General features: G+C 36.1%; 1 protein-coding gene across 3 annotated transcripts in view; it reads right to left on the bottom strand.

Annotated features, from left to right (window-relative positions):
* Positions 1-22,893, bottom strand: part of SPECC1L (sperm antigen with calponin homology and coiled-coil domains 1 like) — a 70,160-nt gene that overhangs the window by 17,581 nt on the left and 29,686 nt on the right. For all 3 annotated transcript variants that reach the window (XM_075041670.1, XM_075041671.1, XM_075041669.1), the window contains exons 6-13: positions 18,439-18,512; positions 17,736-17,911; positions 15,754-15,917; positions 13,980-14,071; positions 7,753-7,843; positions 5,781-5,864; positions 4,394-4,550; positions 837-939 (exon numbers count right to left, since the gene is read on the bottom strand). In XM_075041670.1, coding sequence (XP_074897771.1) covers positions 837-939; positions 4,394-4,550; positions 5,781-5,864; positions 7,753-7,843; positions 13,980-14,071; positions 15,754-15,917; positions 17,736-17,911; positions 18,439-18,512 — 941 coding nt within the window. The remainder of the gene's footprint in view (positions 1-836; positions 940-4,393; positions 4,551-5,780; positions 5,865-7,752; positions 7,844-13,979; positions 14,072-15,753; positions 15,918-17,735; positions 17,912-18,438; positions 18,513-22,893) is intronic.

Below are 22,893 nucleotides of genomic sequence, written 5' to 3' on the forward strand. Positions count from 1 at the left end.
GGAAGGGCTTATATCACAAGCCTGTCCATTGTACTGAAAGATGACTTTTCCTATGGATGGGCAATCATCCTGTTATGCGGTTCTCAACTTCCTCCTGCATTGTGAGTCTCAAGTCATGGAAAGAGTAAAGGTTCTTAAACTGAGGATTGTGTTGGGAACTCCAAACACTTTCAATGCAAGTTAACCAAACAAATACATCATGGTCAGACTATTAACATCCTGGTTTAGTTTGCTGAAGCCACTATTCTTTTGAAAAAATAATGTAATCAGGAGAACTCTGGATAGTTATCTTGTTAGTTCTTTTGGCTTCTGATAACATTTGGACTAACTGAAAAAAAAGTCTGGAACCACAGCAGAAAGCCAAGTTCAAAATGCAAGACAATGCAACCTTCACAAAACAAACTGTCCCTAAATAGAGACTAAATGGGAGCACGCTGAAAGATCCAAAAAACCCTATACTAATTACCTATCAAAACAATATCTCTGAAATCTGAGAAATGGTACTCTAACTGCATTTGGGAAAAATTAATTTAAACCTTAAAGTTGCTAAAGTTTCAGTTACAGTTTCAAAAGTGCAATCTGTAAAAGGCTGTCTTAAAGTGCCTCAGTAGGAGGTCAGCTGCCCCCTTAAGAAAAAAGCTATCATCGACATGGAGCAAAGTGACTAAAGAGCTATTAATGTTACTTAGGTTAGGACTCGAAGCATGTGTTCCAAGAAGAGAGTACAGTACATACCAGTGCCATTGCAATCTATGCAGTCAACTGTGGAGCAGCCTGGTTTATGCCATTGGCAGATTCTAATGTGTTGCAGCTACATTAAACAGCTCTACAGTTACCTGATATCCTTCTGTTTTTTTCTGGCACCACTTCAGCAAGGCATTTCTTTTGGATCCTCCATATTCTCTTGCTAGGGCAGACAAGGGATCTTTCCTCTCTTCCCTAAGAATAAAGCAGAAGTGCAACTTCGAGCTTGTAACGTATCTTTTACAACAGAAATACATAGTTAAAAGCTTAAAAAAAAAAAAAAAGACAAATTATTGTCACAGTGAAAGCAGTAGGGTACAGCACTACTGACTGAAAAACAGAATACACAGAAATACCTGCAGAGCCCTAAGAGTTATTTTGGAGTAATTCTTTCATTAGCAAATCATCCTTCTTTTTCCTTTAAACTTTTTTTCCTACGTCTTTCAACCTCAATGATACTTTTTCTAAGAGTTCAAAAAATTAAACTCACAACATGGTAAGTTCCAACTCGAATCATTAAACTAACTCAAGTGACTTTATTTTGTATTTAGAAAGAGAATAAACTGATGCTATCTCTTTTGCATCTCATGGCTGATTACAAATGTCACCTTGAAACAAGTTTGCATATTAGCAGCATGGTGTTACTAACAGAACATTTGCCTGAGATCTGGAGTTCTCAAAAAAGAGGAGGGAGATCTAACTAGGCTGATCTGCCATTTGATAAACTGACACAATAAAAGCTATCAATTAATTTCACTTCCAGTCTGTCAAGCTATCTTAAGTAATTTTTTCTTTAAGGAAAGATTGGGGAAGAAAATGATCATATCCAAGTTGGCCATTTTTTCACATGAGTCTTACATTACAAGCATCTCTTTACCAGGCTTCAGAAATGAGTGCTTAGCTTAGGAAATATATATTATAGAGGTTAATACTTTTGTAGTGTGCTAGTTACTATTTCTATAGATACTCCAGTGAACAGTCTTTGACAAATTGACTAGGTATTACACCATTATGGAGCTTAGCTACTGGATATAAAGTGTGCCAGCAGTTGTTCTTATTTTTAATAATTTCCATTTGGAAAATTAAAATAAAATAGCTATCAGTGAATCCATACAGCAAAGACTTCCTCATCTGCCATTTTTTAAAGAGTTCTATGCAGATGTAAGCAAGATTCTCACAACATCCACAAAGATGATACTCTAAGTTACCCTTTTGGATATTTCCAAAAAGATATACAGATTGTATACATTCACTCTCAAATCTTCAATTCATTGTTCTTTATAACCCATTTGGTGACTGGAAAGAGGGGTGGAATGTGGAAACACATAGTATTCTCAGTGGATTCTCTGCTGCAGATTTACAGGTAGCAATTCTCCAGGTCCTGCTAGGGGAAAAGAAAGCATCCAGGGATTGCAGATTTCTTCATGCATGTGTGCTACCAGTGGAACACCAGAGACTGTTGAGTGACAGCATCTGTCACTCAACGCATAAAAGAAGAGAACATATGCCAACATAAACCCAAATCTTCTAAGGCAATAATCTTAACTATATATATTGCAATTTGCAATAGAGGTAACATTTGAAGCATTCATGAAAATACATGCATAGCAGAACAATAAACAGAAAACATTAAGTATCTTTCAGCATGAAAGATAACAGTATGAGCCTTCAAACCTAACTGCTAATCTCAGAGAGATTTAACATGACAAGGAATTTGCTAATTGTGTATTTTAAATATGAAAGAAATTATCTGGATAGGTTACTGTATCTAAACTTCATAGGCACCATACAGTGAGAATGATGCTTCAAGAAATTCTGTACTTCAGTTCTTAAATCAGTACATACTTCAACAATCCAAACTGATGTATTTTTTTCATTGGTAATTGAAACAAATAACAAGATTGCATATTCAATCTACAACGAAAGATTATGCAACACTATGAGAACTTTAGAACAGAGATTTGGGACAACATACAAGAACTCAGATTAAAAGCTCCCTCTCTTTATGCTACATACTGTTTAGCCATGTGGGAGCTGTACAGCCTGTTCTCAAATTCCAGTAAGAGCACATGGTTTATATCAGGTTCTTACAGTTATGAAAACACTGCTGAAGAAAATAAATTAGCATAAGTTGTATGGAGACAATGAGAAATGGTTTGACATATAAATCTTACAAGTTAGTAGTATATTAGGTCAACTGTATTCCAAATCAAAGAGCCAACAAAGCTTCAACTAGAACAGGGAACAGTAAACTGCCAAGCATTTGTTTTAGTGAACTATAGCAATAACTGTTTATTTTACAACAACTTTCAGAAAAAGGTAGGGGAAAAAAGAGAAACCTGATCACATTTCAAATTGAAGTCCAGCAGTGACACGCTGAGGACAGTTCCAAAGAGTGTGCTCATCACCACACACCCACTGCTGCAGATTCCACTTTTAAGTCTTCTTGTAGTGCTTAGCATTGCAGTCAATGGTCAGATGGCATAGTAATGATATCATAATTGTAACTGTACAATTTTACCACGAAATGCCATGCTATTTGCTACAGTCTACAGGCTGCCATCAATGCAATTTTATACATTACCAGTTCAAAGTTCATATACAGGTGTTTCAGTCTTTTTTTTTTTTTTCCCCTGGATATACTTGATCTAAATTTAGATGCTAACACACACAATATTAATTGCTGCTGGTAAAGCACCCACAGATCCAAACTCAATTTAATTTCTGCACAGTGAAAGGAGAGCACCACTGAGGCATGCCTCAGCGGATTTCAGGGAAATAATTTTCAATAGCACCCACAGCCGTAAGTAACTTCACAATTTTATAATGTAATTATTACATATTGCAAATGTCTCAGAACATTAAGGGTTTAATATTTCTGCTGTAAAAAAGCTTTGTCAGGAAGCTCTGTATTAAATGGTCTTGAGAAAGTCATTTAACTTTTGTCTGCCAGTTTCCCAATCTATGAAGCAGGGCTAAGTACATACTTCACGTGCATAACAGGAGGCTTAAATACTTTGAAGTCCTTTGATAACACTACAGACAGAAAAAGTTTTAAATTTATCACAGACTTATCTTTTTATCTTACTAATGAAAGGGCATTGCCTGGCCATTTGTTACTTAGCCTTGCATTATGATTTCATCTGTGGGACAAATAACCCAGGCCCATTCATTCATGGCTATTTAGAAGACTTGGCAGTGTCTGGATTTAAGACCTAGTCATGCTGCTCTTTGTCTTCAGCTGCATTACAAAAGTTAAGGTTTATCATGTGGTCTCCCTGGGTCCAAGCCACTCTGAAATATTTGTTCAACATGCCGTAAGCTCATTCCTTGAATTTGGTTTCATGGTATTTTTAACTGATATGGGGCTATTATTTAGCAACATGACTTAGCTTGGTTTTCTAGTGGAGCACAAAGTTTTGGTACTAACCTCATAAGCTCTAAAAAGCCTAACTTCTGATCTAACTTGTAAAACATATGTTGAGCTGCAGAAAACACTTTCTGAAGCTCTCAAAGATTATTGAAGATCATTATTGTATGGGTGGCAGCAGGGTCTGCAATCTTAGTGCCAATATTGTATGCTAGATATATGCAGACAAAGAGTTATGAAATTAACACATTTCAGTGCACCACAAAAAAGGGTTTTTACCTTATTCGACTTCTGGTAGTAGGGGTGACTGATGCCGTAGGAGAAGATGAGAGTGACAGCTGTGGTGAGGTGGTACCCATTGCCATCAGAGATGCTGGAGATGCTCCATCAGGTGCACTGATATCCCGCTTGATTTCTTCACTACTTCTTCGAGAGACTAAGTGGGAAAACGCCCATACATTTATGATTTGCAAACATAAAAACTTTCGAACTTATTCTTGCTCTCTGACAAGCATTAGTTCAGAAACCACGCATAGAAACCTATACCCAATACTAGGCTTCAACATTTTTCTTGGTATTTTCCACTTAGGAAATATCAAGGATTTAGACTGTACTAACAATATTTACGATCAAGCTTGTATCTTGAAGCAAAGAAAACTTGATGAATGTATCTCAGTGGAACACTGCTACTTCCATTTGAAGGATTTCATGAACAAGAAGGGATTTTAACACTAAACCACTTAATTTTCTCTAGTCCATGTAGTTATGTTGCTAAGCTTCAAGTAGTTAAGAAAAAAGAAAACCAAACCCAAAATGGTTTAGAGATGACAGCTGCTTTATTTCCACTTAATTTCAATCAAGAATTGGCATGTACGTGATGCTCTGGACATTAATTATCATCAACAAGCATATTAAAGATTGACCTGAGACCATTCAGCCACATTCTACAGAGCTTGATTCATTTTATCAAAGGACAAAAAATTTTTCTTATGAATGAAAGCATAAGCATTATAGTCTGTAAAACCAAATTTGGAATGGTTATGTTTTCTCTACATGGAAGAGTTTCCAGTTAAAAGTATGAGGTTTGTCTTATATACCTAAATAGTCACCATTGTTTATGTTTGTGCAAATCAAAGATACAAGTCTCCACATGTATCAGAGACTTATTTTCTAATGACTTGGGGCAAGTACATTAATTTATAAATACCAGACACAAGAAATTGGGAAAAACCACTTTTGGGTGGATTTTTTTTTTTTTTTTTTTAGAACAAATCAAAATGATCTAAACCACATTTTCTTCTTGAAATCATTTACTCAAATATAGGTGTTTTTTTTAAAAGTATTTCTCTCAAATTAGTTCTCCCTAGTTTATAGAAAGTATCATTTTCACAGTATCACACTATTGGTGCTATAAATCTTGAAGATTTGTTGTTAGAAGCTGCTGCTGATACTGAAATGTCAGCTTGATAGTAAACTAACACTCTACATAAATTTCTATTTAGCAAGTCTATTTTTTAAAAATTCAAAGTTAACATCAAATGTGCAGCAACCACTACAAGTAATACTGAAGAATATTTGTAGGTTATGCCAGCAAAGTAGATCTGTAAGTACAGCATTGAAATGAGAGTTCCTCACTTTACTAATCATCCAAAAAACGTGATATTACCAGAAATAGATTTGGCACTTTCCATAGCGGGTACTCTTGGCAAAGATGCTGGCCTGCTGGTAGAAGATGTTCTCAACAAATGTTCTGGACCAAGAAAAAGAAGAGAGAACATCATTAACAAAGATTCCAGTTAAATGTAAGACATTTAGGTATGAGTCATGAATACTGTCTACCAGTGCCTGAGTTTGGCTGTTTTAGTGAGAGCAACTGATTTTATCTGTATAAAAGAGGAGGCCTAAATTTGTTCATACCAATGAAGTTCACTATGAATACATCATGACCTTAATCCTTTTTCCTTAAGGCCTCTTACTAATCCACCTGCCCTGGTCTATAAAAAAATTAATTGCTAAACCAAAAGGCTAAGCGAGGAATCCCCATTTAGCACATGGCCAAAAATATTGAATTGCCATTCACAATGTGGATTGGTAAAGCAGATTGCTTTGTCCCTCATGTGATTATTTTTTTCCTTTGGTTTGTTGGGTTGGTTGTTTTAATTTTTTAAATTAAAACATGCTTTGGGTTTTTTTTCCTCCTCCATGCAGTGGAGTCCAAAAGGTGCCTTTACACATTGTATGAAAAGATTAGTTCTGCCTGCTGCCAAAGAATAAAATCAAACTACAAGAAAATTCATTTTCTGTAGCATCAAATCAAAATTATTTCCTATTATTGAAGAAATAGTCCTTGAAATAAAACCTTTAGACTGTAAACAAAAGGTTTACAACCTCCTATGTAGCAACACTTAGAAGGCAGTAATTTGAATTCCAAAAAACCATGAAAGTGAAGAATGAGGATTAAAAAAAGTGAAACCCCATTCATTAGTTGAAAATGTGACATAAGAAACATACGTTGCTACAGAGATACTTTAAAAATATATACGGTTGTAAACAGGAATTCTGTCTGGCACACTCTCTATTGGCATGTGGTCCTGCTCCTGCATTAATGGACTATAACGAAAACATAAAAACTATGTAAAGCATACCACTCATTTTGTGTTTAAGCTTATGTCCACCCATGAACTCTTTAACAATTAAAGAATCCAAAACTATCTTCTTGGAAAGGCATTTCAATATTCCTAAAAATATCAAAGTTTCTAAAATTAAAACTCCAGCTGTATTGTACAAATAACCTCAATATGCATTCAACAAAAGCAAGAAGGAAATCTGGCACACACAGACTATTATGAAGTGCTACGAAAAGAAAAAACCAACCCTTTAGAAAGCATCAGACCTCGGGAATACCAAACTGAGAGGAAATATTCAGCCTGGAGTCATATGGGGATTATCTTGAGAAACATCTACACAAAAAAAGCCCTAAAGCAGGCATAAATCAGAGAGCTACACCCAACACATGATAGCCATTCATTCTCACAGGAAGAGCACATTGTGAACAGTGTTTTGAGAGACAAAACAAAGTTCACAGAACAGGGAAATATTGGGAAACAGATAAATCAACACAATTTAATTCCATTCAATTTTTCATTTGGCTCCTGAAGATTCAATACTTAATAAGTTTATATTTTGTTATTCACATGCAATGCAATGCAAACCATCATCCTTGTTTCATTTTTGGGGGAAAAAAACCCCGCAACCACACAATGTAACCCCAGAGTTCTGTATTTTTAATACCTGGAAGCCAGCTGCAAGACATGTCTCTGAAATCATCTTATCTTGATTTTGCAAGTGATCTCAGTTTATGCACACATTAAAAACTGTCAGAATAATGCTGAGTTATCAGCATGCAATCATGGTTTTGTTGAAAATTCAAAAAAGTATCTTTATGATACCTCACCATGTGTGATGAAACACAAGTAATAAAAATGTGAACGCGATATTTTCTATGATTCTATGAAAATATTTCGATAATAAAAAGTTTATAATATAATAATGCTTTGGATGCTAAACAATATAAAATAAAATTTAAAAGTATTAATAGCATTGCTAAAACCAACGTTTGAATGAACTTGAATCAATACCTTGAACAGGGATTTCAGCATAGCTTGGTCTTTTGTCTGTCAGTGTAGCAAGGGGTTTTGAAGCTGAGATTGGTCCACTTATAGAATGCCTCTGAAATGGAAAAATACTTGTGTCAAACACAATTTGAAGGTAAAAAACCAAATAACAAATTGCAGAATCAGTTTTAGAAGCTCAGATATGACACTATTACTGATTTTAAAAAGCTAAAAAAAAAAATAAATAAAGGAACCTTTACAAATACTTAGTGAAAAAAGGGTGTGTCCTCTTCGCCGGTTGTTTTTGCCAATCTGAATATATATACATACACTCTGCATTGATATTATAACATTTACTACTTTAGACTGAAACCTGTTTCTCAAACCAATGTTGCAAATTAAGGTTGTGAATTCTCTTGCAGTTTTTCTATTAATTTTCACCTTTGTTTATATTTTGTTTGTACAAAACTCTTCTGGTTAAACTTGATGTGTTTGTTTAAACTAATACAATTCCCTATAAGAAGCCAAGATTTTAGTGCTTGATTTGCGTTATTAACATATGTCTTTACAGCTTTGTGCCTTTTCCTGGAAAAGTAAGATAATGGTGTATTGGGTGTAGTGACACAAAACTACCATTTGCTAAGAAAAAACCTAATGAAAAAATTGGTTTTTTTATTCAGAATGTCAACAGCTTTGGTTACCACCTACTTAACTGAGATGCTCTGTGAACAATTGGAGAGAGACATTTTGTTAAGTATTTGCCAAATATGTAACAAAATACAAATATAAGTCTTGCACACAATTTAGTAACCACTGGATAGCACTGAAATAAGCATTTTAGAATCACACAAATGAAACGTACAATGCAATAATTATCCTTACAGTTACTGAAACTCATATTCAGTTGCTGAAGACCCAGGGAAGACCACCCACAATTATTTTTTTAAAATTAATCATTTCAAAGACCCTATTGCAAATTGTAGTACATTCTTTATTCACCCTGCCCTTTCCATTAGATTCCAATATTCCAATCACAATCAGTCCAGTAATGTGTTTATCCTGAAAACTTTTTCAGCTCTCCATCTGGCCCAAGATTAGATGAGAAGGTTAAATAAGCCTTATCTTCATATGATAATAAAGGTCAGATGTTCCTCACACCAAATCACGCAGGCAAGACAGACAAATCCAAAATTGTGATTAAAAAATGTTAACAGTATATATTTTGCAGCATCCTGTAGCACAGACAGGATTACAGGGCTACTTATTCATCATTTAGAGTCAAACTAGAGTTATGCTTTTTGTGCTAGAAATCAAATGGAGAAAAGAACTGCCAACATATAGCATGAAGAATTTCATCACTTTATATATCAAAAGTCCTGCATGTACACTACAAAGATTATTCCTTTAAATGTGCAGATGAAAGTGACTGCAATTATGAGCCATGCAAGAAATGCCTACAACAGCTTCCCGTAAGAGCTGCTATTTCAAATTTGCATTACCTTTAAAGTTCACTTCACCCACTTAGGATTTTATTTATTTTTTTTTAAGTAAAGGACAAGGACTGTATCAAAGTGAGAGCCATTTCGTTCCACCCCCCCAATCCTCCTCCAAGGAAACAGCTACAATAAATAGTTAGATAATGAAGTTAAAAGAAAAAGATTTCATTTTGGTTAGCTTTGGGATTGTCATTACAAAGACAGGGTAGTACAGAACTTCAGCCAGGAAACAGAGGTATGTACAGAGCGGGCACAGTGCTGGATAACCATATATGTTTATCACTTTCTCAGCTTCTGGATACCCCTTAAAAGCAAACATCCTTTATGGATATTGTCAGAAAGTGGTCGTATTACTCAACTGATAACTTGCTGTGTACTGGTCTTGTCTCCTTGTTATAAAATGAACTGTTTGTCTTTTTGCTCTTGTTGATGCTGCAGACAGGGCTTACTTGCACTGTTGCTAGTTCCTTATTACATATCTTACTACTACAACTACCAGTAGTAATGAAGGGACTAGTACACTGCAAATTAGAGGAAAACGAACCAAGTGATGTTTATCTAGTTCCACTTGGCATCATCTATATAGTAGTATTAGTGCACAAATCTCTTGGAGAATATTTTTTCCTGAAACATTTTACAGGTGTTAGAAACTTACCTGCTTGACTGAGCTTTTGCTGAATTTTCAGATCAGCCGCTCCTCATTTCACTTACAAAACAAAACGCATTTGATGTGCAAACACATATGGATCCTACCAATCCTTTTATAAGTATCTTTTTTGCTTCAACTAGAAATACATTCTAAAACTTATCCCTTTAGCACTTAACTGCTAAACACCATTTGTCCTTTACACTAGTTTTCAAACTCCTCAAAACACTAAATGAAAGGATGAAAAGCTCAGAGGAATCACATGCTTTTGAGGCTATTCATGGAGGCTACTAATGGGACAGTAATTACTAAAGATGTTTTGCAATCTGTGACCTCTTCTTATTCATCTGACATTGAGGTCTAGCAGAAAAAAAACACTAGAAACTTTAAGGACTAGTTTTGATGTGATGTATGAAGAAAATTGTTCCCAGAGTTAAATAACATGTTTCTACATAGTAGTCTTTGTATAACGTATTTACAGTAACAGATAAAGATGCTAAGATCGTCAACAATTACTTTCTCACAGCCATTCCTAGTTTGAAGATAAAGTTTCCGCTAGCTACCTAGGACTCTCTTCAGATTTTTTTTCTTCTTTTTTTTGGTAAGATGAGCAACAACTCCAGAAAAGGAACCAGCACACAGGTAAGACAAAAAAAGTAAAGAAGAACAATTCGGACACTTTAAATTTGAGACAGAACTATGGCAGGATGAACTAATCCCTTGAACTCCAAATATTTTGCTTCTGACTCTTCATCCTTGTGTCTGTTGTTGGCTATCGAAGGAAAGATGACTTTCAACCACTATCCAGGTATCTATTCCTGATCATTTTGCACTTCAGTACACACTTCAGTAAGTACTTCATGCCAATCCACCTACATGTGGTAATTTCAGAACAAACACAGTTCTTCACACATTAAGTAGTTAACATATGGAAGTCTTTGACACTGAATTGCTTGGAGCCTGAAAGTTTATAAGCTCAAAGCAAAGCAGGAGACTCAGTGGTGACCAGTAAATCTGAAACCACATCTACTTCAGAAAGTCCTCCAGCTATGAAGCAGAAAAAAAGTACTTGGGGAAAGCAGCAGATATGTTGTCCTTATATTCCTCCGTAGGCATCTGCTTTGGTCCCTCTCAGTGGCATACCAAACCAGCTAAGCTTTGGGTTAACCCAGCAGGGCTGTTTTTACATTCTGAAGAGCATTCTCTTCATACCTCTCTTCCTAAATTGTTTTGCAGTATTGCTAAGCGCTACGGTAAATAACAGCTATGTTCCACTGTGGTCTTGGACCTGAAGCCAGAAAGGGGTTTGTTTGTTTGTTTGTTTTCAGTTGCAAAAATATATCCAAGAATCTATCTCCTTATACATACACATATCACCATAAAGAAAACAAACAAAGCAAAAACAAATTCTCCAAGACTGAGGAAATTCATGACATAGTTGTCCTGGTTTTGGCTGGGAGAGAGTTAATTTTATTTCTAGTAGCTGGTGTAATGTTATGTTTTGGATTTAGTAGGAGAATAATGCTAATAACACACTGATGTTTTCAGTTGTTGCTAAGCAGTTTTTATACTAAGTCAAGGATTTTTCAGCTTCTTGTGCCCAGCCAGCAAGAGGGCTGGAGGGGCACAAGAAGTTGGGAGGGGACATAGCCAGGACAGCCAACCCCAACTGGCCAAAGGCGTATTCCATACCGCGTGACGTCATGCCCAGTACATAAACTGGAGGGAGTTGGCTGGGGGCAGGGAGGATCGCTGCTTGGGAACTAACTGGGCATCGGGAGGCGAGTGGTGAGCAATTGCATTGTGCACCACTTGTTTTGTATATTCCAGTTCTTTTATTATTGTCATTTTATTACTGTCGTTATTATCATTATTATTTTCTTCCTTTCTGTTCTATTAAACTGTTCTTATCTCAACCCGAGAGTTTTACTTCCCCCCCCAATTCTTTCCCCCATCCCACTGGGGGAGGGGGGGAGTGAGTGGCTGCATGGCGCTTAGTTGCTGGCTGAGGTTAAACCACGACAACAGTCCAACACAAAAATGAAGTGATACGCATAATTCAGAGAGGGCATTTGTTGACGCATCTGTACTTGGAAAAATCTTTTTTGCAACCAATCCATCTTATCATAACGTTAAAATCATGCCAGTTTCCCAGTAGGTGCCCACGTAAATATTCCCCCTGTGATAACATTTAAAAGCAACCAAGATTAATGAAAATAAGCACTGCAACACCCATACAGAGATCAACCCTTCCACCTTTACTCAAGATCTTAAACCATGGATAACTTTTACAAGGTCATGGATAACTTTTATAGGGTCAGAGCCAACAGGTCAACTCACATAGTGACTACTTATTAGAATCTTGCTTTTCAATTGCAAGAGAGCAAAAACCACAGACAAAAAATGTAAAAAAAATTGCATAGAACACAATAGTAGAAAACAAGGTAGCAATATGAAAACAAAGAAAAGATGATGCAAATTGGTTTTGAACCCAAACCCCTTCTTTCTTGAGCAGAAAATATTCTTTAAATGCAATTTACATAATTGAGGTCACAAAACCCAGTTGCCTTCTGGATAATTACAAATACTTCCAAGAAAACCACCTATCTTCAAAAAGACAATAGAAGCTGTTACATTTACACACCCTCCCCTTTGTTTTTCAGGCAATGTTTCCCATTAATGAGTATCCAGCTGTTAATGACTTGGTTCTATACCAGAAGTTGAATTCAAATTCAAGTAATTCTGGAAGATCGAGAACATCAAACAAGAGCTGTAAACCTGAGCAGGTTTGCAGTATTCTAAGAGATTACTTTGGTTCGCGGTTAATTTACAGGTAAATAAAGTGAAATAAGCCTTAGGCTTCATCAAAAAGTCTTCTGTCTGCCAAAGCTCTGGTCTAGCCCTTTAGAACATGAGATTAAGTCTGCCTCTTCCTAAGAGAGCACAGAAATAAACAGAAATATAAAGACAGATCAATAGGAACAAAGCATCTGTCAGAGAACGTGTCACATTTAACCACTTTAGAAAACTGCTGTCAAGAGTGACTGAGTCACAGGAAGTAGCAGAAGCTCTCACAAAAACCATTTAATTCTTTCTCTTTGCTTTGAGGCTATCTATTTTTTTCATGAAATTCACTCTTAAATGAAAAAAACTGCACTAGTCTGAGCACAGGAGAACAGTCAGTCTGTTCCAGGTATTGTTCCTTGAGCACTAAAAGCCAATATGGATATAGATTCTTCAGTTCACACAGAGAGGATTTATTACCAAAACATTATGCTGACTTATAGTAAAAATAAAGTTTTGGTACTCCTGGTTAGCAACAGGAGAATTACCGATATTAAAGGAGTAAAACACGTAGTACATTCTTTGATTGTACTTTGTGAATCTGGTCCCAACCTCTTTGTCCTTAAACTTGTTTGCTTTTGCCAAAATCTCACTTTGCACAGCTAGTGAGATAATAAAGCCAGCAATGGTCCATAAAGCTGAGCATTAGAGTACTGATGATGCAATCTTAGTGTACCTACGCTCCTGCAGCAGCTGAACAAATGGACAAAGCTTCAGAGGGGACAGGACAAAACACACAGTACAATCACCAACTGGCCAAACTCTCAGTCAGTACAAAATGAACAAAGATAATAATTTCACAATTATTTCATTACTCTCTGGTCAGGTCTGATATTGAAAGCCCATGCAACATGGGATATATTTATACTGATGATTGCTGACAGATTCTGCACAGATCTCAGTCCATTGCCCGAAGGGGATTACTGCTGTTTCTGTGCCAGGCACAGGACTAAGAACTGATGAACAGCAACTCTAAAACTAAGGAATGCAGATAAAGTTTTCCTCCCATGCTTCTCAGCAGCACAGGAATAGCAATGGTTGGGAATATTTAACAAGAACTTCCAAATTATGCCAAATCTTGTATTTACAACATGGTTCTCAGTGAAAGACTCTTTTGTTAGACTGAACATTTTAGTAATTACTTACTTGAGGCAACGTTTTATCATTATTTCCCCACAAAGTCAGCCATATTTGTGTATTACCACTTCTAGTTTCACATGCTCTTCTTTACAAAGAAGGATTAAGTGCAGTCATAAAACACCTACCTGCATAGGGGATACAGCAGCAGCTGGGGGAGTTTTCATGGGACTTGGACTCAGGGGAGTGCGAGGAATTGTGGTAGCAGCAGGGCTTGGAACTAGTAGAAACACAGAAAGGAAGCCATCGTGAGGCATTGCACTGTTTTGCAGTGAAACAGGAGACTGGCTGTTATAGCGAACTCTTGCCTTGTACTTTACATTACTGGTTTTACCAGATCACGTCTTTCAGAATTTCAATTAGTAACTGACTGCAAAATCATTTAAAAGTGTGCCTACACATTTACTCCTCTGTAATTACATTCATTTTCTGTCTTGAATATATCATCTATGGTAAAAACCTAAGTTTACTGGGGGTGGACAAGGCTAAGGTGCAGGGTACTATTACCCTGGCAAATGTAAATGACAGCATTAGCAGTTCTCTGATCTCCAGGTAATTAAAGAGATGGTAGCAGGCACCTGGGTCTGCCAGTAAGACAATAAAGATAACCTATATCATCTGCTTCTCCTTTCTAGTTTCCAGTCAAAAGTCCACAGATACTAGATATTATATTCCTGAAATTTTGGGATTAAACAAATAACATGTTTAGAAAGGTACAAAACCAGACAAATACTGAATTGGTGAATCAGTCATCTGATTATTTAACAGCATGATTAGACATGGATGCTGAGGAAGAAGGCAGATATTAGCTTGAAATAAAAGATTAAAAAGAAGGGAGAGGGGATTTATCATTTCACCAAACTAACTCTGGCAAGAAAGCACCTTCATCCAGTAACAGATTAAAAAAAAACCCTTCTAAATTAATGCTAGGAAAGTAAAAAACTGTAAATACCTACGAACAAAGAGAACAAGCATGGAAATAGAACCATTTACAGAATCGCCAAATAGCACAGAGATGCTTCTATACCTTAACAAATTTTCAGGTTATAAGCAATTAAAAGTAGATTTGCCATGCACAATATAGTACTGTGAGTCTCCCTGTTGATATTAGTCTACTTCAGGCCAAGCCTTTTTACATCAGAGACTTACAGTGACATTATTGTAAATGAAATTCAAAATCCAAAGACCCGGCAAGGGAAGTATTTTAATCCATACAAGGTCTCATATGCAGTCAAAGCTAAAACCCAAATGTTTCTCATTTCAGGATAATTACTTGGTTTCCCTATTCTGCTCATCTATAGAGAAGGACAACAGCACCTGTTTCCACAGTCAGAATTATAGTAAAGTCCATTGTCTCAACAGTGAGATCCCTTTCATTTTAGAAAACATTCCCTATATCTTTTAATAAGTGACACTGGCTGGACCTTATTTTTAACCTTCATCAGCACTTTGACTATAAGAATATAAGTTATTAAAAGAAACACACTTAGCTCTAGCTATTACATGGCTTTTAGAATGCTTAATTTGGCACATTAAGTTCACATTTTAACAGTCAGGCTGAAATCAGCTGTGCTTCCAGCTATAATTATGCGTGTAATATATGTTTATGTATTTCTAATATACAGGAGCATTGAATCAAAGCATCTAGCATATGAGTCATTGGCAATGCGACAATAAAGAAAAAAACAAAGACAAGACAAAGAAAGGATGCTTGCACTTAACTGCAGTGAACAATCTGTTGTGCAATCTAGCTGAGGTTGGTTTGTTTTAGCCAACACTTATAGGTCATGACAGTACAATAAACCAACTAACTTTGAATTAGCTAAGCCATTAGAAGTGTCCATGTCAATATACACAAAATCGTAACTTGGTACAGCTACTACACTGGTTGAAAATAATTACCTTGGGAGGCACTGTCAAATGACTTGATGAGTGTTTTTACAGTAGGAGTTGGCTCTGAGGAGGTGGATGATCTGCGACTCAGGCCCATTCCTTGTCTCAGAGCTGCCAAATCTCTCTCTACAGCATTCATGTAATTGTACACTCGACCACGTTCCTCTTCCTGCCTGAAATCAATATGCAGCCCAATTAAGGCATTTAAAAAACATTTTTAACATGCAAAGTCTTAAAAAAAATCAACACAAATTTGAAGCCAAATTAAAATCTATGGTCCAGATTGATCATTACATTAACCTATTTTTCTTTCAGTGTAATTTAGAAATAGATTATCAACCTAAATAATCACTGTAAGTTCTTACTATCTGTCAGCAAGAGAGCTTAAGCACCAGGTGAAAAGTCTATCAAATCAATACTTGATTTAAGGCTTAATTCTTGCTCCCATCTCTCACACATACACATGTACACATGGATGGAGAAAATTGAGCCTTAAGGATTTCACCATTTCACATGAAAATAATCACCTCAGAGGGGAGAATTTTTTTTTCCACCTGCATAAACAGAAAACAATTTAAATGAATACTAAGGAGGTAAGAATACATTTATGGCATACATCTTTAGGCAGCATATGAATCCATTTGAAAAGAAAAATTAGATTTTTAGTACAGATTATTTATGGTGGTTATTGTATTCAGAATCACACACAAGACAAGAATTGTTTGAAGCAACCTATTTTCTACAGTCTGCAATAATTAAACATTGACTGATTTTTGTTTCAGACACTGTTAATAGACTTTCCTACCACCTTCCCTCCAATACAGTAGCTATACCACTTTCAAGGAATCTGATTCAGTTGCCTCTTTGTTCTTTGTTTGCAGTGAATCAAATGCCAAAAGATGCTTGTGTATAGATACTGAGACGAATCAGCAAGCCAGTTCTACCTTCAAAAGTGCAATTGTAACCTCAAAGATTCACTTGCAAGCAGTAATTGAACAATTACAATTCTGGTTGAAATGTATTAGTAAGAATTGTTCATATTACTTAGTTTGGTGATCTTACTTCAGATGAGATGCCTTATGCCCACCACTTATCCATCCAGGTAATTTTCCATTTTCAGTGTAACCAGTCTGCTCTTCCTACCATCAGCTTTTCCCCAAGTTCCACAGCCTGCATTATCTCATATCCTACTGGATATTGGGTTAAGTGTCATGTATCCTACAAAGTGCCCATCCATGTGGAAAAAAACTGTTTCATATATACACATCACAAACATCATTACTGTCATTGTAAGCTATACATGTATTCAATCCTCGGAGACAATGTAGTCAGGATTCAAATGGTGCTGTCCAAGATGTTCCTATTCTATGGATTTGACAACGTTAATACTTCTGAAAGACATATAATTCAGTTTCTATATAACTGTAGCACCTAATTCAAGCCACAATACATCACAGTTTGAATTCTTTTTATTAAAAATGTTTTTATACACAAAGCATCTCTAATTTTTCCCAGAAACTGTTATCAGTGGAATGAAAACAGTACAAGATATATGCAGAATTAGACAAAGGTTTCTTCTCAGGTAAAAATCCAGCTGTATTTTTAACCATACCAAAAGCCTTGGCTGCTAATAAGAAATATTAATGATGGTACGGAAAAGTCAACACTGCTTGTTCTTCGCACTGAGGGAAGTTAAATCATGTCCAGCTGTTAAATGGGAAAAACCCGCCACTTCAACCCGGTTTTGCAAAAGCACCAAATTGAATATTCTTGGATGGATTAAGTAAACAGTATAAAGAAGCAAATACTGTTCTTATAAGTTTACCTATTTTGGCCCCTGAAAGCCTGCATATGGCAGCTTGTTGAAATACAGATTCTCAAAGTGAGAGGATTTACAAACTTCTGGAGTCTCGATAATAGTTAAGATAGTGGATTTCCAAAACTGTACCCCCCCCCCAAAACAGACAATATCCCTGTTGTCTTTTGCATACTTGCGTGACTTTATTTCCTCCAACTCTTTAGTGAGCTTCTCGTTTTTCTCCTGAGCTTCATGTAATCTACGCTTCAGGTCTCCTATCTCTTCCTGGGCCTCAGACTTTATATCATTTGCTATAACCACTGCAGTCTGTAGATCAGCCTGGAACTGACGCCATTCTGCTGACTCCTCCTATAGGTAAATAAAATTTTAAATTGAAAGCAGCAGCAAGAATTTTGAAGATAAAATTAAGAGTTATCCTTATTATTCATAGTTACCCTATGCTGTTACAGGGAACAATTTACAGGAATGACAAAGGCACTCATCTCTGGCATTAGGCACAACCTAACTTACAAGTTAAACTGAAGAAGATTTGCTGGAAATAACTAGACTTCCAAGGTCATTAATTTGTTTTGTAGAAACAAAGAAAATGTTCAAAGTGGAGGGCAAAAAAATTTAATATTAAACTATGCATCAGAAAATATAGGAACATTTTCTCCTAAGCCCAATGCCATATCTTTGTGACACTGAGAATTTTTCAGAATTTAATTCTTTAGTGTCTGTAGATTAGTAAATATATTCCCATATGATGCCTGTCTCTCAGAAATAGTTATTTTAATGGTATTACATGTAACCAATATTACCTTTTCACAATTTCACATGCAGGTCTTGTGACATTCCAAGTTTACAATTTACTGAGTTTTTAGGTTTTAACCTACCCGGAGTCTCCTGTGAAGATTCTTTATCTCTCTTTCCATGTCATGCTTTTGGTCCTGCAGTTTTTTAACTGTATCTGGAAAGAAAGTAAAATTCTCTGTAAGATCTTAGGGATCTATTTACTTAAAAAAAAAAAAAAGTAAGTGAAAAAAAACTGCAAATGGTTTTAAAAACTTAAGAGAATACATTTTTATAACCAAAGCCATCTGGAGAAAATTAGTATGAGCAGAAATAATTTGACAGAGAGTGTCAATAGCTACATACTTCTCTATGACTGGTGAGGGGAACAGCATAAGCAAACTCAATTCTTATACAAATACCAGTCTGTTCTCTACATTTCACAGTATAAAAATGACAAAGCAATAACAAAGACCAAATAAACAAGGTAGGTGATGTAACATGGAAGCATCCTAAAAACCATGGATGGTCTGGGGGTTTTCCCCCTTCAAACGTAAGCTGCAGCTACACGAAGCCTTTTGATTCACAATTTACTCCCTGCCACAAAGCAGCTGACGTAACACTCACACCATGCCTTCAATAGGGATAAAATTCTACTCATGTCCTCAAGAATCTTACGTTCTTGTCTATCGAGATACTATTTGAGGTTGAAACAAGCTATATTTACAGCAAAGGGACAAACAGTCTATGAGATCATGTTATGAAAGAGATGGTTCTCTAAATCTGTCAGCAGCTATACAAAAGGGTACGCAGCTTGATCACCACAACTCCTCATGTGGCGTCTGACAGACTGGCTACTGCAATTATTATTCATTTGTTACTTTATTCAATACACAAGGACAATGTGATTGATTACTCCATTCTTATAACTAAGCAACTAATGAAGAAGAACACAGCATAAATTTCTAATTAGTGTGTCCTTGGATTCTAGGATGTTTTATTTCTATAGCATCATGCAGCTATTTCAAACCTGTAAAAATGATGGACCAACTGACTGAATGCATTTTTTTGGTTCAGGTTCCTGATTCCAAGACCTGCCGGAAACAAGTATTTTTCCTGTACATTAGCAATGCTCTTTCCACAAAAAGACTGAAGGTGCCTAATACATTTAGGCTGTTCAAAATACAAAACCCTGGCAAAAAATCTATGGAACTGCATAACAAATGACTGAATAGTCAGAAGACAGATGTATATGTTCATACAAACAGATTGATACAGTAAAGTTTTGTGGCTCATTTTCTAACATGAAAAAACTTTCCAGTGCTTTTATTTGCATATGAGGTCTCAGGAAAAGCATTAAACCAGGATTTATTCAAAGTTACTTGTTCTACCAATACTACCAATGTCCTCCCAAATAAGCTTATACCTTCATACTCCTTGACTTTTGGGAAATGTCTTTTCTTAACAGTAAAAATGAGGCTATCGCAGGCTAAATGGAAAACAGTAAGCATTTAAAAAATGTTTAAATCAGATGTAACAAAGCCTAAGAACAGATTTAAGCTGATTTATGCTGATGTGTACATTCAGGAGCCTCAACTATGCTCATAAGAACGTTTCACTTTTTCAGCCATGGAATTCTTTTTGGTTTCTTCATCCGAAGTAATTCTTGAGTTTTGCCTCAACAGTCCCAAGTACAGAGGCTTTTAATGTCACAGCTAATTTCTTTATAAGAATGACATAAACCTCAGCTGGCCTGAAAACATGATAACCTTTCAGGCTTGGAAAAGTTGAAACACTAAAATTAGACAGATTTTTCTGTATTTATCTCCTTCTTGTAAGACTGCACATTTTAACATACATCCAAGCTTTGAAGATAAGCCTAGCAGAGCGAGCCACTCAAATCTCATGCTACCATGACATTTAAGCAAAGGCCTCTAATTTTCAGCTTGTCTCTGTGTACACAAGTTGTTTGAGCTGAAGTCAGCACTGAGATGCCAGCTTTAGGTTAAAGTTATAAAAGTCGCTCCCCCTCCCCACCTTTTTTCCCTTTAAACACATGCTAAAAAAATCCACTGCAAATTAGATAACTTTCAACAGTGACAGCAAGTCAACATGCCCTAAAGAGCTTCCAGTAGAATTTTGAAACAAAATCTAGTGGATGACCATTTTCTCTTTTGAAGACAGTTCAAAGAAAATGTGTTTTTAAAAATAAATTTGTTCTACTACTAAAAGCAAGCTATAGTTCATCTAAAAATAACCACAAACCAGAAACTATAAATGCATCCAGAGTTAAAGCTTGTGTAATGCCATTGTTTTGAGCTTTTGTGAGATATGAAACGCACCATTAAGTTTTAGTATATTTATGCTTTGAAGTAAAACACAATGGTCTGAATATTCTGCAGTTACTATAAACAATACAGAGCACTTTACAGCAGTTGTTGGAAACAGTCTTCTCCCCCAATCAATTGAAGAGATTTAAAAAAAAAAACAACACAAAAAAACCAACAAAACCCACTGAACTGAAAAGAACTACCAAATTGCAACTGAATTTGAAACGTAGTGAGAAGTTAAGACTAAGATAAGTGATTTCACCTCTTACAGCCTAAACTCCATTCTTTGCATTGTGTCACCAATTACAGCCTGAAAATTCAAGTAGTCAAAATAGGTACACAGGCAGCAATTCTCTGTACAGCTGCCTTGTGGTATCCTTCCTTTCTGCATCCTCACAACCTTCACGATTCTTCTCTAACACACACAATCCCTTCCCACCTGTATGTGCTGCCATTTTCAGTATGGTAGGACAGGTACTTCTCTTCTACCATTGTCCAGTCTCCTCTTTTTAAGGAGCATAGAGAAGAAAGATGATTAAAAGGGAAAGTAACTATTGTTTAGGGTAAGTGAAGAACAAGGACACCATTCTGATGAATGAACAGGATAATCAAAAATGGCAAATCAGCAAGCTGCTTGTGTTTTACTGCAGCATTCATTATGTCTACATTTTACAAAATGGTATTGATTTAAATCACAGTTTGACAAGGTCCTGCTTTTTAAAAGGTAGAAAAATAAATTATGGGAAAGGCAGACTACAAATGGTGAAGAAAAACATTATAACTAGGGCTGGAGGTGGGAGGAAGAAACTAAGATATTATCTGAATTTTGTAAGACAGCCAGAGAAAAAATATCACTGTATTCTGTATTTGTAACTTTTACTAATTATAATTAGCAGCTAGAATTTATCACTACGAAATAAAAATGAGTATCAACATTCAATTGTTTAATTTCCATAGTCTCTGGGGAAAAAAGGGGGGGAAAGAAAGGAAAAAGAGACTTACAGTATTCAGATATGCATAGTAGTTTCAAAACATGACAATACCTGATAAGCAACACTAAATCACGTAATCCTGACACAGGCAAATCCACAATGGGCATTCTTGTAGTTTTTGTACTAGTTACATTGGTTTGCCTTATACTAGGATAGCATTTCAATTTTTTAGCATAGAAATGGCTATCCCAGTATAATCACATCTACACAGAATAGTGCCAGCATTACAGTTAATTTAATAATTATAGCTTCCTTATATAAGGAAGAGGCACTGGTTACAAATACACCAACGCTTAAGCAATTTGCATATCAATCTTGCTTTTGATCTCATTGCTGTCAGACAATAGGTCTATACAGCAAGAAAGCTGAATTTTTTAAGGGTCTAACACTAGCAAAAAAGAAAAAAAGTACTAACAATTAGAAGACTAACATCCAATTGACTTCCAACACTATGGTACAAAAGGCCTAAATATGGCAATGTAAAAATTTAGTTTCACAACTGCTGTCAAGATCCTTTTCAAAATGAGTTATAGCAGAATTAAAAACGAACACTGTCAGCTCCATAAAAGAACTATTTATTCACTGAACATTAGATACATCAATCTTCTTGCTCACCTACCCTTGTCCAAAAAATTTACTGACTTAAATAGTTACGGACTAAGAGAACTGATATGCTTAGCACATGTACCTTGTGCTAAGTGAACATGCAACGAGTATTTTCAGGCTTTAGAAGAAACACCTGACAACTGATAAGCTAACCTACAAATCCCAATTTCCGGCAGATCGGGAGACAAAGTTATCTGGAAAAATTTCTCCACAAACTCTTATTAATTGCTTGGAAGAATAATAGGTTTCTTTTTTCCCCTGACAGCTTGGCTGCCTGACTGCTGAAACTTTTTCCGAAGTCAGAAATGAAAACCAGAGGAAACACGCCATCTAGCGCAACGCCTGCCTCCCCTGCCCACTGCCAGCCTGTCCTGCACTCTCCCAGTCCCTCACCTCCACTCCAGTACCTGCGGAGGGTTTTGGATACAATACAGAAGCACTATGCTTAAAGGTCCTCATCCCACCAGGAACGAGTTCAGCTGCTGATGACTACAGCTCCTGCTGCATCTGGATGGACATCAGGAACATACTGTATGTTTTCAATCAATGCAATTTACATCCTACTGTCCATATCAAAGAGATCCCATTTTTGCAGGCAGACATTAACAGCTAAAATGTGACAGTTCAATAT

Source organism: Buteo buteo, chromosome 11, assembly GCF_964188355.1.
Source record: "Buteo buteo chromosome 11, bButBut1.hap1.1, whole genome shotgun sequence".
In the NCBI taxonomy this organism is placed as follows: Eukaryota; Metazoa; Chordata; class Aves; order Accipitriformes; family Accipitridae; genus Buteo; species Buteo buteo.